This window comes from Malania oleifera, chromosome 4 (assembly GCF_029873635.1).
Source record: "Malania oleifera isolate guangnan ecotype guangnan chromosome 4, ASM2987363v1, whole genome shotgun sequence".
NCBI lineage: Eukaryota > Viridiplantae > Streptophyta > Magnoliopsida > Santalales > Ximeniaceae > Malania > Malania oleifera.
Genome location: NC_080420.1, coordinates 111120819 through 111138724, shown reverse-complemented (window position 1 = coordinate 111138724; position 17906 = coordinate 111120819). Strand labels below are relative to the sequence as shown.

The following is a 17906-nucleotide window of genomic DNA, read 5'->3' as shown; positions in this document are numbered from 1 at the left end:
TCACTATACAAACTTCATTGGCATGTTCACCGGCATTCGCAGCTCTTCAAGAATTCTCTTCTGCCATAGCATCTCACAAACTCTGTTAGCCATAGCCCTATATTCTGCCTCAGCACTGCTCCTTGCAACCACATTCTGTTTCTTGCTTCGCCATGTGTCCATATTTCCCTAGAAATAAGTACAGTATCTTGACGTGGATCTCTTGTCAATAACTGAGCCTGTCCAATCTGCATCAGTGTATGCCTCTATGTTCTACTGTGTGGTCTTCTGGAAGAGTAAACCTTTGCCTGGTGTACTTTTCAAGTATCTGAGAATCTGTAAACATCTTCAAGACATTTCTCATAGGGTGAATGCATAAACTGGCTTACCAAACTCACAGAAAAAGCAATATCGTGGTTGTTTCGGTGCTTCACATCGTTTGTGGTTGTCCTGATCAGTTTTGAATCTTTTGATTGTTCTCCTTGCTTGATATGGTGTAGTCGCAAGTTTGTGATTGTTGTGATGTAGTCTATGAATCTCAAAAACACGTTTTTTCATCGTTGCCATAGATAACAACTCAAAAGTTGGATGGAAAGAATTATGTTCAATGGTGTAAGGCCATTCGAGTTTATTTAGTAGGATTAGGAAAATCGGATCACTTGCTCCAATTTGATCCTTCAAATGAGAAGAGAAAAGAAGTGTGGATTCAGATTGCTTCCCTCATGTGGAATTTGATGGAGCCCCAGATTGCACGGATGTGCATGCATCTAGATGCGTGCAAGGAGATTTGGGATTATGCCAAGATTCTATACTCTGGTAACATTACACATATGTATGATTTATCCCAGGAGCACTTTTAGTTACAACAAGGAGACAGGAGCATTGCAGATTATTTTGGAGAGATGAAACGTATTCATGAGGAGCTAAACGTCATGCAACCGCAGAGGGAGTAGATGACAATTCTTCTGGTTCTAGCTGTTAGTAGGATAGACAACAAACTTACCATAAATTGTTCTACATTTATTTAGGAAACAAATCTGTCAAACCTACCGTTAATTGTTGTATGGTTATTTAAGAAACGGATCTGTAAATATCTTTCCTGAATTAGGGGTCAATGCTTAATGTTAGGAGATGCTGTAATTAGGATGCTTAATGTTAGGAGATGCTGTAATTAGGAGATATTGTAATTAAGGGAGATATTGTAATTAGGAGATGATGTAATTAGGAGATATTGTAATTAAGGGATATATTGCTATTAGGGAAAATGACTTTATATAAGAAAAGGACCACTTGATTGAGGGTCATTGAGCAAATCTGACATGGTATCAGATCTAGTTACCAGGAGGTCCTGGGTTCTAGTCTTGTCGCTCGCATTTATTCTGTGGTATTTAAAAAGCTATGAGGTAAAGTGGTAATCTAACATGGTATCAGAGCCACTCTCTGAATCAACCTTGTCTTTGGTCCAATTTTCGTAATTCTAGGCTCTGGTTTTCTGGTTTCTTGGGTGCGGGTTCTGGTTTGCAGTTTTTTGGTGAATTTCAAGAGATTATAGTTATGGCTAACAATTCCAACTCAGAAGTCTTTCAAACTCGGTTTACAGGGAAGAATTATGCTGTCTGGGAGTTTCAGTTTCAACTTTTTGTCATGGGAAAGGAGTTGTGGGGTCATGTTGATGGGAATGATCCAGCAACTACCGATCCTACGAAGTTGGTTCAATGGAAGGTGAAAGATGCTCGTGTGATGACTTGGATTCTTAGGTCTATTGATCCACTGCTTATACTCAATTTAAGGCCTTACAAGAGGGCTAAATTGATGTGGGAGTACTTGAAAAAGGTCCATAATCAAGATCATTCCGCCCGGGCGATTTCAGTTGGAAACTGATCTAGGTACACTCTCTGTTCAGGAATATTTTCTGTGGTTTTCAGAATCTTTGGGCTGAGTTTTTTGACATTGTGTATGCCAACGTGTCGGCCGAGTCTCTCTCTGCTATTTAAGCAGTCCATGAAGCTAGCAAAAGAGACCAGTTTTTAAGGCCAGAATTCGAGTCTATTCGCTCCAACTTGATGTGCAGGGATCCTTCATCATCCCTTGACGTGTGTTTTGGAGCACTTCTTCAAGAGGAACAACGTATTCTTACTCAATGTTTGCTACGCAAGAGAATGCTGTTGCATATGCTGCTTAAGGCAAGGGGAGGGGTCGAGGCATGCATACGGTTCAGTGCTGCAGTTGCAAAGACAATGAGCATATTGCTGCCCATTGTGCTAAAATGTTCTGCAGCTATTGTAAACAGAAGGGGCACATAATCAAAGAATGCCCAACACGGCCTCAAAACTGACCTGTGAATGGTTATCATGCTACTGCTACTGGCCACACTTCTGATGGGGTAACCAGCACTCAAAATCTTGCTCCAGTGTCACCTTCCACTATTGCTACACCTGCCCTTACACCAGAAATGGTGCAGGAAATAATTTGTATTGGCATTTTCTGCTTTAAGGCTGTGAGGTAAGGGTACTATTGAAATTAGGGAAAATGACTTCTATATAAGAAAACAACCACTCGATTGAGGGTCATCGAGCAAATCAGACACTAGCAGGCTTGAGACTCGAGTTTGAGGCAGTCCGGTCCTAGATACTTAGTAGTGCAGAGTTGCCATCATTTGTCGTTGTTTGTTCTCGCGTCCTTCATGCTTTTTTTTTTTTCACACATTCTTGTGCTCTTGCATTTGGCTTTAAGAGGACAGCCTTTACCAACAAGGTGATTCTAGTTCTCTACCAAATAACTGTAGAGGTTACTGAGGTGGTTCAAGGGGTCGTGGTGGTAGAGATATATAAGGTAGAGACGCTTCTCGCAATTGCACTCATTGTAGACAAGGTAATCTTACTATTGAGCAGTGTTGGGATCTTCATGGTAGACCGTAGACCTTCATGCGTCACCAATGCAGCCACCACCGACTCCACACCTTTGGGGACGAGTGGGGGGCAACATACTGTGTCTATGTCAGAGGAAGACTATTCCAAGTTCCAGTAGTATCAAGCATCACAAGCTTCTCTTCCCATTGCATCTCTTGCCTAAAAAAATAATCCCACAATATGCCTGTCATCCAATACTTCTCGTCCTAGTCCTCGGGTCATAGACTCTGCTGCCACTAATCATATCATAGATATAACTAATTTCTTCTCAACTATTCAGTATCCTACAAATTTACCCTATGTTACACTTGTTGATGGATTCACCACTACCGTGAAGGGAATTGGGAATGTAAATCCCACTTCTTCTATTTCTATTCCTTCAGTTTTGTATATTCCTAAGTTTCCTTTCAATTTTATATTCGTTAGCAAGATTACTAAATCCATGAATTGTCTAGTAACATTCTTCCCTGATTCTATGATTATTTAGGATTTGATGACGAGGAAGGCAATTGGTAGAGGGTGTAAAGTCGGTGGACTTTCTCACCTTGAGCCACTATCTCCTTCTACCGCCTGCATTGCTGCTGCCACACCTCTCTGCATTCATTGTCTCCTTGGTCATCCTTCACTAGAAAAGTTGAAACCTCTTGTTCCTGATTTGAGTTTTGTGTCTAGTCTTTATTGTTAGTCTTGTCAGTTGGGAAGGCACCATTGTGTCCCTTTTGCTTCCCGAGTCAATAAATGGGCTGCAAGCCCTTTCATGTTAGTCCATTCTAATGTTTGGGGTCCTTGTAGAGTTGTGTCTAAGTTGGCTTTTCGGTACTTTGTAACCTTTGTGGATGATTATTCAAGGATGAATTGGGTATAACTAATAAAATATCATTTTGAGTTATTTCATGTATTTTGTGCCTTTTGTTATGAAATAAAGACTTAATTTGGTTTGCCAAATCAAATACTTCAGAATGACAATGCTAAAGAGTATTTTAGTTCACAATTCACTACTTATATGACTTAGTTTGGTATTGTTTGTCAATCATCTTGTGCCCCACACTCCTAAACAACATGGGGTTGCAAAGAGGAAAAATAGACATATTCTTGAAATCAATTGCACCTTACTTTATCAAATGCATGTACCTAAAGTTTTTTGGAGTGGTGTTGTACTTTCATCTTGCTATCTGATCAACTGGACGCCATTCTCTGTTCTTAGTGGTAAAATTCCCTACTCCATTCTCTTACCTAATTCACCTTTATTCTCTCTGCCTCCTCGTATATTCGGGTGTGTGTCCTTTGTTCATAAACTAACTCCTACGGTGCATAAGTTGGATCCCCTTGCTATAAAATGTGTCTTTTTGGGCTACTTATATACTCAAAAAGGATATTGTTGTTATAGTCTTGCGTTGCATCACTTTTTATTTCTGCAAATGTTACCTTGTTTGAGTCTACACCTTACTACACCCAGTCCCTAAGTGCTTTTGAGCTCAATGAGTCACTTCCTTTGACTAATCTTCCAAATTATAGTTTTCTGTCCCTGCCCTATCAACCATTTGAGTCTCCATGTAGTTCGAGTCCTTCTCATCATCTCGATCGCCCTAATTTGCAGGTGTATTCTTAATGACGGCTCCAAGGAAGCAAGTCCCCTCTTCTACTTCACACCTTTGTTTTCCTTGTCTGATGATCGTATTTCTCGCGATGTTGATCCTTTCACTCTATCTGGAAAGGTAAACGTACTCATACCTAACATCCTATTTCCAACTATGTTTGTTATGACTTTTTATCACCCTTCTATTATTGTTTTGTTACTAGTCCATCATCTACTGCCCTCCTAAATCTGTTTCGAAAGCCTTAGCCCACTTTGGGTGGGGGAATGCAATGGTTGAAGAGATGAATGCTTTACAGGACAATGGTACTTGGGACTTGGTATCTCTTCCTCCTAACAAGTTTGTGGTTGGTTGTCGCCGGGTATACACTGTGAAAGTCAACCCTAATGGTTCTATGGCTCGTCTGAAGGCCTGTCTTGTTTCTAAGGGGTATACTCAGGTGTATGGTTGGTTATTCTAACACTTTTTCTTCAATTTCTAAACTTACATCTGTACATCTATTCATCTCCGTGGCTACTACTTGTTGTTGGTCTCTGCATTTGTTAGATGTGAAGAATGCCTTCTTGCATGATCTTGAGGAGGAGGTCTATATGGAGCAACCACTTGTGTTTGTTGCTCAAGGGGAGTCAAGCTTAGTGTGTCGGCTCAAGAAGGCACTATATGGTTTAAAATAGTCTCCTAAAGCATGGTTTGGTCGTTTTAGTGTTTTAGCACTTGAGTTTTGTCTTCGACGGTGTGCAGTGGATCATTCTATGTTTTATTGTCATTCTTCATCTGGTAGGATCCTTCTTTTTGTGTATGTGGATGATATTGTTATTACAACTAATGATAAAAGTATGCAGAGTCTAAAACTTTTTCAACAGAAAAAATTTTAAACGAAAGATTTGGGACTATTGAAATACTTACTGGGTATAGAAGTATCTAGATCTCGTATGAAACTGTTTTGTCACAGAGGAAGCATGTTCTTGATCTAATTGGATGAAACTGGACTGTTGGGATCCAAACTAGTTGATGCACTCATACACCCACGGATCCTAATGGCAAGTTAGTGTTGGATATGGGTGATTTGTTGCCTAATCCTAGATGATATCGGAGACTTGCTGAAAAATTGAATTATCTCAGTCACTCGGTTGAACATGTCTTTTGCAAGAAGTGTTGTAAGTCAATATTTGGTTTCTCTGAGGACAAGTCATTGGTGGGACGTAGTAATTTGCATCTTGAGATATCTCAAAGGTGCACCTGGGAGAGGTCTTTTATATTGAGATTAGGGCCACATTTATATTCATTGATATACAGATGCAGATTGGGTTGGGTCACCTTCCAACTAATGATCCACAGTCGGGTACTATATCTTGATTGATGATAATTTGGTGTCTTGGAAGAGTAAGAAAAAACTATGGTGGCCAGGTCTAGTTCTGAATCAAAATATGGAGCTACAACTCGCACTACTTGTGAACTTGTTTGGTTGAAAAACACATAGGAAGAATCAGGTTTTTCACATTCTTAGCCTATAAAGTTGATGTATGATAATCAAGCTGCTTTCATATTGCCTCCAATCCGGTTTTTCATGAGCAGACGAAACACATTGAAGTTGATTGCCATTTTGTTCGGGAGAAACTTGTGCAGAAGGTCATTACTACCGCTTATGCGAAGTTTGCTATGCAGCTTGCTGATTTATTTACCCAAACTTTTGGGGGGGGGGGGGTACTTGTGTTAAATTTATTTGTAACAAGCTAGGAGCATGTGATATTTATGCTCCAGCTTGAGGGGAGTGTTAGAGGTTATTTATGTCTTTTAGTATTACTATTAAGCTTGTTAGTATGTAATTAGTGAGACTTAGTAAGGGTATTATGGTCATTAGAATGTATTTGAGGGAGAAACTTATCTTCAAGTTACGTCATTCATTTAGTCAAAATCTCAACAGTATTAATATTCAACATGGATTTTTTTAATTTTTTATTTTCATTTCAACTAGGCCCCTTCTACAACTAATGAATTGAATGAAGCTCCCATACAAATTAACTAACTTAATCAAGGCACAACATGGTTTGTATCAACTCATTCAATGCCAAAGCAAAGCAAAAACTATGCAAATTTATGAAAGCAGTTTGAATTACCATGCCTTAAAGGGTGTGGTTATCACACTGAGAGCAGCATGGGCGGAGTCCTATGATATGGTACAAACATATTCTTTCATTTTTTTCCTTGTATTGTCATATGCCACTTCACTTGTTAGGTTGTAGTACATCTTTTTCTTATTGTGTTGCTAAATCATTTCTGATGCTGTAATGATTACTAGACATCATTTCATGTGTTAGGTTATAATATATCTCTTTATGTTGCTTTAGATAAAAAATAAGATCAGAATACTTCCACTGGTGAAATTTTTAGTGAAATAACCACACAATTAGAGGATCCTTACCATTCACTTTGCTGTTTGATAGTTATGATTTAATGATAAATGCATGAGGTTGAGTGCAAAGTATAATAAATTATTTTGATTAGTTTGACAGTTAGCTTATGCACATCCCAGTGTGTGGAAATTGCATTTCTTTCGCAATGTTTTTCGTGTCACTTTGTGTGACTATAATTATTAGGCTTTTGAAATTTAGCAGGTTTTCATTATCCGAGGCGATCTCTGGTATTATGTTGTATCTTCATCTTTTCTTTACTAGCTATATTTTCACATGCTCTATTTCACATTATTTCTGCTCTTGAGGGGGATCAGTGGACTATAATAGATCCTCAGTGGGCAAAGCTGCTCGGTTTTGTGAGGTAAATATTTAATTTTAGCACATCCTTCTGTTCTTTTTTCTTTGGTATCTTGAATTTCCTCCTATAAATTTCACCTTGTAAATATGGTTACTTTGTAGCATATACTCTACATGCTAAAGTTGACTGGTTTTGCAGAGTTAATTTTTGGAGCTTTCCGTCTTTAGTTTACTTTTTGGCTGTACAGCTCTTAGCAGCTTCTGTTGCTCTAACTGAACTATATGGGAATACACTTGGTTTGGCTCCATGGAGAAGTTCCTGTTTTGGGCATTTATTTTCTTCCATTGAATATATAGGTTTGTTAGCATCATTATATTTTCCTTCCTTTTGTTATGCACAAGGTTTGTTTTTCTCTAATTTTCCATTTTGTTTCTTATGTATTTTTATAGTTTACTTTGAAATTAAATTGGTATTCTTAATTTAACAGAAAGGTAAAGAATTTAGATGAGGTAGTGCTAAAGGTGGTAATTTCTTATCATTTGAGAGGTGCTAAGCCTCAATATGCTCTGTATCATCATCTAGTTGCATACTTGTATTAGTTCACTGACGCCCTCATTAGCATAAAGATTAGTTCACCAGTGTTTTCTTTTTGTTCTTTCAATAAGATGATGTCTTTATTATTGATTCTTGGTTATTTTGTTATTTTGTTGCAAGGAAGGTTCTCATTTCAGGGTTGTATGCTGCTTATTGTTGCCTGGTGTACAGTTAGTTGTGGGGATTAGCCACCCTACTTGGACTTCTCTTCCTTTTTTTATTTGTAGCTGTATTGGACTTGTTGATTGGTCCTTAACAAGCAACTTTCTAGGACTCTTCCGGTAAGAATTTTGTAATTTACTCTTTGGCTGGATGATATTGGTCATTTAGCATTGGTTGTTAAAGACTTCACTGATTTATATTCACCCATATGGTTTTAAGGTGGTGGAGGTATCTTCTGTTGTATTCAGGCTTGAACATTTTTCTGCTGTATGTATATCAGCTTCCTGTTGAGTTCTCTGAGATTTTAATGTGGGTTGCTGATTTCATTGGCCTCTACAAAATGTCTGCAAAGTCAGAGTGGTCGCAAATTTGTTCTAGCATTTCCCTTCTTCTTTTCTATTTCATGGTAAGGAACTGTGTTTTCAGTTATATATCTATATTTCGATAAAATTACAAATTTTGACAAAGTTACTCGTAGAAGTAGAAATCTTAGTATAATTCTTGGTTCATTTTTTCTCTTTTAGTTTTTTGTATTCCAGTAATCTGTATGTGTTGAAGAGACATTCTACCTTTAGTGGGGGGCCAAGAATATGTTTTACTAACTAATTTTCCAATCACGCTCAATTGTGTTGGGTTTGAAAGTGTGGACAAAGCATATGCCAATCATCTTATGTAATGCTGAAATTTAGTTATAGTAATCAGGTGCCTAAAATTTAAGTTCTGGACCTTGATTCAGAGAAGCTATGCATATTGGGGAAACCACTTACCTAAAAAGTTTAAGACCGTTTGGCAAGGGTCTGGAATTAAGTTTTACTATCTCCCATAAACTGGAAGGATCTACTAGCTTATGAGCAGTAGGGTTAGAGAGACTATTGAAGAAGGAAGTGAGGGAAAATGGGTTTGGGGAGAGAGAGAGAGTGTAAACTCTAATAGAACCGCTGTGCACCACATCCTTAGGGTTCATGAAAAAAATATTTGCTTTTTTATTTTTGTTTCTCGAAATCCCTTGAAAAAGGAAAGTATTGCTTTTGAAAAATTTTTATTTTGGTTATCTTTCCTAAAAAATAAGTTCTGTTTGAAAAATTCAGCTTCAAAAGTTAGGTTTCCTTCCCATGCATCTTAGAATTAATAATAGCCCCTCTTTATTAAATACGCAATTGATGCGAACCCTAGAATGTGTCATCAACTCTAATTTATTTAATTTGAATACTAAGAACTTAGTTAACCAATAATTTGGACTAGCTGATGCAACTGGTAGGAATACTAGCCATGAACCACTACCTCAGGACACTAAAGTGATAAGGATTCTTATAATTGAATCGAGTTGCAACATGCCATCTTATTATTTTTAGGAAAAATAAGCAAAAAACAGTTTTTTGACTCTACTTTGAGAGGCATCTTATTGGAAGTCTAGAATTTGGAAATTGATATCTCAAATTGAGAAGGTCAGTTGTTTTGGAAAATACCATTGAGCACATCAGTTAGACTTTTTTGTCTTCTTTATGGGAAATGGATATTTTTAATTCCATGCTAGTGAAAAAACAACTTCCAACTTCCAACAAACTAACCTGGGAATTTGTGGACCTAGACCCAAGCATTAAATTTGAATTCAAACATATCATCCACATGCTTCCTATAATGATATTTTCCTAAACTTATAAAAAAAAATTATATTTTACACATACATGCACATACATGTGTGATATTAAGTCAGTTTTTCAGAAGTAATGCATCTCATTATAGTTGCCAAGGATAAACTTTCCTATTGATAAAGATCAGAGGATAACTGATATATCACATACACTGATACAAAATATGCATTCTTATGATGTACAGCCTAACCCAATCTGGCATTTGATGCATATGTACATATGCATGAGATATGCTGTCTTGAGTTATGCAACCTGAACCTTTGCAGCACTAGGTTTCTATGTTTAACTCAAGCTTCGATTGAGTTGTATTTGATCAACCTTCTCAAATAAAGAAGCATGTGGATGGGTGGGGAAGGGTTTTGTCTTGGAATATGACTTGGGGGGGTTGAGGGCGAGTGTGTTAGCTTGGTTAGCATTGCTGGTCCATTCTTTGCCAGCTCAAACTTTAGGGTCAGATGGTAGTGTGAACTAAGTAATGCTGCAGATATTGGTTTTGACTCATGCGGCATTAGCTGGACTTAAATGCTTTGCAAATATTAGCAAACATTTCTGATATTGCAATTGGTGTTCCTTTCTTTCTTTCTACCTGTATAGGAATTGTTGTCTTTATGTTGTATATTTTTTGTTCTTTTATTGCTTGCAGATTTTACCCTTTCCCTCCCCTTACAGCTATGCAGTGTTAGATGTGATCTTGCGGAAATGGATTTCATAATGTCTACAAGAGAAAGTAACTTGACTGAGCAGCTACTTCCCTCAAAGCATTCATTTTTCATTCGTAAGTCAAGGTAATCAAGCCAGTTGCATCCTCATTATGTTGTCTTCTTCCTAGAATATTTTCCTTATTCAGCAGAAAAGCTACACTGATTGAAAAAGTGCGAGGCACAATGTTGATGTAGTTTTTTAGATATCCTAACTGTTAAGCTTGCCATCAGTGATAGACTGTCTGTGTCATTATTTAACCATGCACTTCAATTGTATAGACTCAAGGTCTTAAATTTCGATTTCGACTCAAATTTCGAAGCTCCAAAAGAACGGAAATTTCGACGGAAATTTCGATTTTGATGTAAATTTTAATTTCGATTTGAAAAAATAACGGAAACTAGTAGTAAAGCATGGAATTCTTTGTGAAACTTTAGAAATAGTTAACAAATATAATAATATAAGTTTTAAGACTAATATATTACAAATTAAATACATCTATGTTTTGTATAGGGTGGAAAAGTTGTAAAATAGTATGTGTATCAAACATGTTTGTAAGATAATGTACATTAAACAGATTCAGTTAATGCAAATGAAATTCATAATTCATTTAAATATTATTTATTATACAAATATTGATAATTTAGACCTGAATGGTTAAATAAAATATTACTATAAGTTTATTTTTTCATATAATTTCAAAAGTACTTGTGGTAACCTTTTGTTTCAATAAAATAAATTAAAAGAGAAATTTTACTTCAGTCTTGAATCTCTCGTTTGAATTTTGACGAAATTTCATTGTATAGTTAAAATTTCGACAAATTTCGCTAAAATTTCGAGGTTTCGATAAATTTCGGATGATTTGTTGAGATTTCGACGGAAATTATGCAAGATGGAAATCGACTGACATTTCGATTTCGAGGGTGACGGAAATCGGAAATTTCGACGGAAATTTCGATAATTTCGTGGAAATTTAAGACCATGTGTATAGTAAAATGTATTGAAACTCAGTGGCCAGAGTTTGTCGAGTGTGTTTTGACAGGATAATTATCTCTATAGATTTTTCATGCAGTAAAATTTCTCGAATCAGTTTATATTAAAAAATTTCCATGCACAAACATTCTATTCCTTTCGGGATTCTTATTACCTTCATGAAGTTTTTAATATCAAGAATAGATATCTGAAATGCTTCAGCTATAGATAGCTGGACAAGATTGCTGAAAACATTTAATTTGCTGCCTGATTTGGGTTGCTTTTAATTCTTTGTATTCAAATTAAAAATGGGATTCTTTTACAACAGCTGATGAAATTGTGTTGATCCTTGTTATTTTGGAAGGAAAGAGTTCTATTTAGCGAGAGGCGAAAGCTTGATATTCTCTATAATTTGAAGTGTCAAATGAGATGCTTTGACCGGAGCATTCTAGAAATCTCCTTTTTGTGCTGTTAAGTTGTGACAGAAATTGCAAAATCAATTGGCTTTTGGCAGAAATCCTTTTATGCATTTAACAAGTATCCTTTGTTGGTTTTTGCTCAGCAAGGTACTTCTAAGGTCTGCAGTTTGCTTTCTGCTCATAGAGATAAAAATCTTTTTTATCCTTTTATTTTAATTTTCAGCAAAAGAAAACAATTTTTTAGTTTTCTGTAGGCATGGTTGCCTTTTTGTTCAAAGCCCTCTAATTTAAGCATACACACAACCTTGAAATTATGTGCTCAGTTTTGTACATGAGAGCCTCTCTTATCTTTCTATTATTTATCATCTTAGCAGACCTCAGGCTGCAACATGATGTTATCCTGAAGACCAGATATTTCTTTGTTTATTTACTTTGATCTTTTTCAGATCTGGTGTGAGGCACACTAATGTTCTATTGCGGGGAGCAGTTTTTCGGACTTTCAGTATCAACTTTTTCACATATGGTTTTCCAGTAGGTGTTCTACATTGTTTGCTTTTTGGCCTTTTTAAATAATTTTAAAATTCACTAATGATCTGTGAGCAACCATTTATCTTGCTGTCGGCCTTATATATTTTCTCATTCACTAACTGCAATGACTGCTATATAGACTTTTTAAAGTATTCAACAATCTAAATTCTTATGTAAGGGCTGTTTGATATTCCTTCCTCCTTTCCCCAGGCAAATGTAAGCCATTTGCATGCCCAACACCCCCACTAGTACGATATAAACTGGATTAAATTGTGTAAAGTGTTCAACTTCCTACAATAAGGAATAATGAGAATGTAATTGGAGAATAATATGATTTCTAATCTCTCTGCAAGTTTTATTTACCATAGAAATGTTTTGATAGGGTTGAGAAATCTGAGTGTTGCAATGAGAATGTTTTTATTTGACAGATTAGTGTTATAGAAATGTTTTGATATTGTTGAGAAATTTGGGTCTTGTCGTGAGTTTTTTTTTATGCGACAGTGTTATGTCAGTTTGCTAAATGGAATAGGGTGGCATTGGCATGGTCATAATATGGGGATATAAGTACAAAAAATCGTGGTGACATTTTAAGGCAAATGGGGATGCAAAAGTTGGTGTGATTCTCTTTGTTGTTTATCTATTTTTATCTGCTTTCCCATTCTATTCTATGAAGATTGCCTTTTCTTATCATAGTCCAATATGTCAGTAAAGTTGTGATCATACTTTAAATCTTTGTATTGAATGTGCCAGATCTCCTTGCTTGCTCTTTCATTTTGGAGTTTCCATTTTGCAAGCCTATGCGCATTTGGATTACTTGCATATGTTGGCTACATTTTATATGCATTCCCTTCCATGTTCAACTTGCACCGGTTAAATGGCTTGCTTCTTGTTTTCATTCTCCTGTGGGCCACTAGCACGTATGTGTTCAATGTTGCATTCACTGTCCTGAATAAGAAACTGCATCAGGTAATTTTCTCTGCATATTTTTTTGGCTCATTTTTCCTGTTATTAAGTCATTGTTCACTTTCTGATATATTGTGGCACTATCTGCAGGACATGGAGGACTGGGAAACTATTGGCTTATGGCATTACCCTATTCCAGGATTTTATTTACTAGCACAATTTTGTCTTGGGTTTCTTGTTGCCATTGGTAATCTTGTGAACAACTCTGTTTTTCTATACTTGTCTGATGGTGATCGAGAGTCCACAAATGATGATTTCACCATAGAAGGTGAGGAAATGACCTTATAGGCAATAAAAATATGGACACTTTAATTTATTCTTAGTGTTTCTTTATTCTGTTCTGGAGCAGCGTATCATAGGGGAAGATTCATAATTTTATAATTTGCGGGTCAAAGTCCTAAAATTATGGCTTTAAGGGCAGGCTTGTAGTTTTCATAATTTAAATTAATTTTGCGTGTTATCTATTGGGCAATATTTTAAGAATCCTAACTCCAAAGTGAATGTAGTTGTCAAATCATGTGCTTGGAAGTTCAGTCATTGGTTGATTTAGAAGCTCCATATTTTACAGAAATTTCAGTTTAAGTAGGAATGGTAATTGTAGAGCCTATAAAAAGGGGTTTGTTGTTTTGTTCTCTAATAGATGAATAGGTGAACGATAAGAGTTTCTAGCATCGATGTTTTTCTTGACCATGTGGATTTTGTGGTTGTGAGTTTTCACAAACCTTAGATGGGTCTTATAGGCTCTACATTCTTCTGTTCTTCTCTATTTTTTTCTTTTATTTTTCATCTTCTTCCCTGTTTTCTTCTTCTTCTTGCAGATTTGATTCAAGCTCAATTCCTAACTTCTCCAATGGCAAAATCCTAGTTTACTCGCAAACATGATATCCACTACATTAGAATCTCAAAAGCCTATAAGTTAAATCTTAATAACTGGTCTCAGCACTGTTTTCACATTTTTCAGTTTGCAATACAACTTCCCTCTGCTCTGCGTTTCTACCCCAAATTTCACCTATCAAAGCCCTATTCGAAGCCCTATTCAAAGCCTTGACTCCTTTTGTTAACCAGTTTTTTCAATTTTTTATTTTTTTCACAAGCCTAAACCTTGTGTGTAAAACCATCACCTCCATGCAATCTGATTTCCATGTTTGTATTCTTCCCTGTTGGTTGTCCGGAGTTAGTATATCAAATCACCATGATTAATAGTTCTCAATTTTTATGAAAAAGAAAAGTAGTATGAACATTGCAGTGTATTTGTTGTTTAACCTAATGTGAATGGGTCAAGAGTTGTCAAGTGTCAGTACTACTTTATATGACTTATCCAAGTGTCTATAAGCAAGGTCTTAAATTTTGATTTCGACTCAAATTTCGAAGCTCCAAAAATATGGAAATTTCGACAAAATTTTTGATTTTGATGTCAATTTCGATTATGATTTGAAAAAATAATAAAAAATCAGTAGTAAAGCATGGAATTTTTTTATGAAACCTTAGAAATGGTTGATAGACATATTAATGTAAGTTTTAAGACGAATATATTACAAGTTAAATTCATCTATGTTGTGTATGAGGTGGAAAAGTTGTAATATAATATGTGTATCAAACATATTTATAAGATAATGTGCATTAAACATAAATACGACAACAACAACAAAACCAAGCCTGCCCAATTTGCATTAGTGTATACCTCTATGTTCTGCTGTGTGGTCTTCTAGAAGAGTAAACCCTTTCCTGGTGTACTTTGCAAGTATCTGAGAATCCGATAAACTGCTTCAAGATGTTTCTCGTAGGGTGAATGCATAAACTAGCTTACCAAACTCACTGAAAAAGCAAAATCGGGCTGTGTATGTGATAAGTAAATTAACTTTCCCGCCAACTTTTGATACCGAGTTGTATTCACTGGATCACCTTCCTTGTCATCCCCAAGGTTCTTATTGGGATATATTGGAGTGTCTTCTGGCCTACAACAGCTCATCCCAGTCTCCTTAAGGAGGTCAAGGACATACTTCCGTTGGGAGACAACAATCCCTTTCTTCGACCGAGAAACCTCCATTCCAAGGAAATACCTCAGAGATCCTAAGTCTTTGATCTCAAATTTTGATGAGGGAATTCTTCAATCGGTTCATCTTAATGTATGTCATCTCCAGGGAGAATTATATCGTCTACATACATAATTAGTATCGCTATCTTCCCATCCTATGAATGTCTTTTAAACATCGTATGATCACCTTGCCCTTGAGTATACCCCCGACTTTTAACAAACTGAGTGAATTTCTAAAACTAGGCTCTTGGTGACTTTTTTAACCCATATAAGGACTTCTTCTAAGTATAGACCTTTGTGCCAAAATTTTCTCCAAATCCAGGAGGTGCATCCATGTACACTTCTTCCTCTAGGTTTCCATTGAGAAATGCATTTTTTACGTCCAACTGTTTCAGAGGCTAGTCAAGATTAGCTGCAAGTGACAAAAGAACTCTTACAGAGTTTAGCTTTGTGACTGGGGCGAATGTCTCCAAGTAATCAATGCCATAGGTTTGAGTGAATCCCTTGGCGACCAATCGAGCTTTATGCCGTTCTAGAGAACCATTAGATTTATACTTGATTGTAAACACCCATTTGCACCCTACAATTGTCTCTCCTCTTGGTAGATCAAGTAACTCCCACATACTAGTTTTTTCAAGAGCTTTCATCTCCTCGAAGACAGCCTCCTTCCACTCAGAACATTCAGAGCATGCTGTGCAGTTCTAGGAATCTCCATACAAGACAATTATGAGGTAAAAGCATGAAAAACAAGTGAGAGATTTTTATATGACACATAATTGGACAATGGTCGTTGGGTGCATGACCTCACACTCTTCCAGACAGCAATGGGAAGTTCTGAATCATCAAACTCGGGATTGGAACCAGACTCGGGTTCAAAACTAGAGGACTCAAAACTCGAAGATGAAATGGACTGAACATGAGGTAAAGGCTCAGTGAGGACATTACTTGGAGGGTTTATGGGTTTTGGACAGTGTAAAGCATTGGAAGACCCATTCTTTCGAGTTGTCCTTTGTCGCGAGTAGACAATGTAAAATGGTACCAATGCTGTGGTGTTATTTTTCTGTTTCTCCTTTGTTAGTCATTATAAGATCGTGAACATCATGAGATGGCACTATAGGAAGACCTGCCTTTTTAGTATATGAAAAACTCAACTCACTTTCTCCTGGCATAATAAAGCTTGGGTTTTTAGGTTGAATAATCAAAGTTGGAGAAGGATCATTTTGCTAGTCTTCAGTTTGGAAAAAATCATGAAACACAACTGAATCTTTGTTTTGGTTCCCCCCTTGAAGATGAGGCGTAAAATAGGGATGTAATTCAAAGAATGTGACATCCACGGTAACAAACAATTTTTTTTGGAAATGGGTTCAAAACAATACCCCTTTTGAGTGGGAGCATAACCAACAAACGCACATTTTGTGGCTTGGGGTTCAAGTTTTCCTTGATTATGACTATGAATACGAACAAAAGCGTTACAACCAAATATCTTTAGTGGTAAAGAAGAAGAAAGGTACAACCAAGCATCGAAAGGTGTTTCAAAGCTTAAAACCTTATTGGGCGTTCTATTTATAATATATGTAGCAGTAAGAATGACTTCACCGCAAAGATATTTAGGTACCTCATTGGTAAAAAGCAATGCCCGAGCCACTTCCAATAACTGTTTGTTTTTTATTTCGGCCAAACCATTTTGTTTTGGAGTGTCGACACAAGAGCTTTGATGAAAAATTCCCTTTTCAAGAAAAAAATTAGCCGAAAATGTTTTTGAAATATTCTTGACCATTATCACTCCGCAATATTTGAATATTTTTTCGAAATTGTGTTTGTACCATGGTGTAAAAAAATTTGAAAATTATTTCCACTTCAGATTTTTGTTTCATCAAATAAACCCAACTTAATCTCGTGTGATCATCAATAAAGGTCACAAACCATTTTTTGCCAGAATACGTAGATGTTCTACATGGGCCTAGATATCACTATGAATCATAGTAAATGGTGTAGTTGGTTTGTAGGATTGGGTGGAAAAGTATGCACGATGATGTTTAGCAAACTGACAAACATCACATTGAAAAGAATGACTCTTATTCCGAAATAAATTGGGAAACAAGTATTTTAAATATTGAAAACTAGGATGGCCTAACCTATAATGACATAACATGATATCATTATCTTTGAAGACAGAAACATAATTTAAGCAAGTACTTTGACATTGTCTACTTGAGTTAGGTCCATCGTCAAAATAATAGAGTCCATCTTCTTTAGCATTGCCAATCATCCTCCTCGTGGTCAATTTCTAAAACTCACAATAAGAAGAGTAGAAATTAGCTTGACATTGATGATCAGAGGTAATTTTACTGATGGACAACAAATTGCAAGACAATTTTGGAACGTGGAGCACATCATGGAGAGTTAACAACAAAGTGAGTTTGATAGTTCCTATCCCGGCAATTACCAAGAGTGAACCATTTGCAATTCGACCTTTTTATTGTCTGCACACGAACTATAGGATGAGGACAATTTGGAGCAACCAATCATATGATCAGTTGCGCTAGAATCAATTATCCAAGCATGAACAGAGTTAGGAATAACACCTAAAAACGCAGTAGCAAGAGAGTTATCCTTCTGTACCAAAGAGCAAGATGGAGTTAAGGACAACTTTGGAAATAGAAACAGTTGTACAGGTGCTCTAATTG

The 17906-nt window shown here is 36.4% G+C and overlaps 1 protein-coding gene across 1 annotated transcript in view; it reads left to right on the top strand.

Annotated features, from left to right (window-relative positions):
- Positions 1 to 17906, top strand: part of LOC131152927 (piezo-type mechanosensitive ion channel homolog) — a 129358-nt gene that overhangs the window by 13087 nt on the left and 98365 nt on the right. The window contains exons 3-10 of the mRNA XM_058104890.1: positions 7099 to 7258; positions 7394 to 7551; positions 7914 to 8070; positions 8171 to 8357; positions 10273 to 10388; positions 12140 to 12224; positions 12972 to 13187; positions 13275 to 13452. Of these exons, the coding sequence (XP_057960873.1) occupies positions 7099 to 7258; positions 7394 to 7551; positions 7914 to 8070; positions 8171 to 8357; positions 10273 to 10388; positions 12140 to 12224; positions 12972 to 13187; positions 13275 to 13452 (1257 nt within the window). The remainder of the gene's footprint in view (positions 1 to 7098; positions 7259 to 7393; positions 7552 to 7913; positions 8071 to 8170; positions 8358 to 10272; positions 10389 to 12139; positions 12225 to 12971; positions 13188 to 13274; positions 13453 to 17906) is intronic.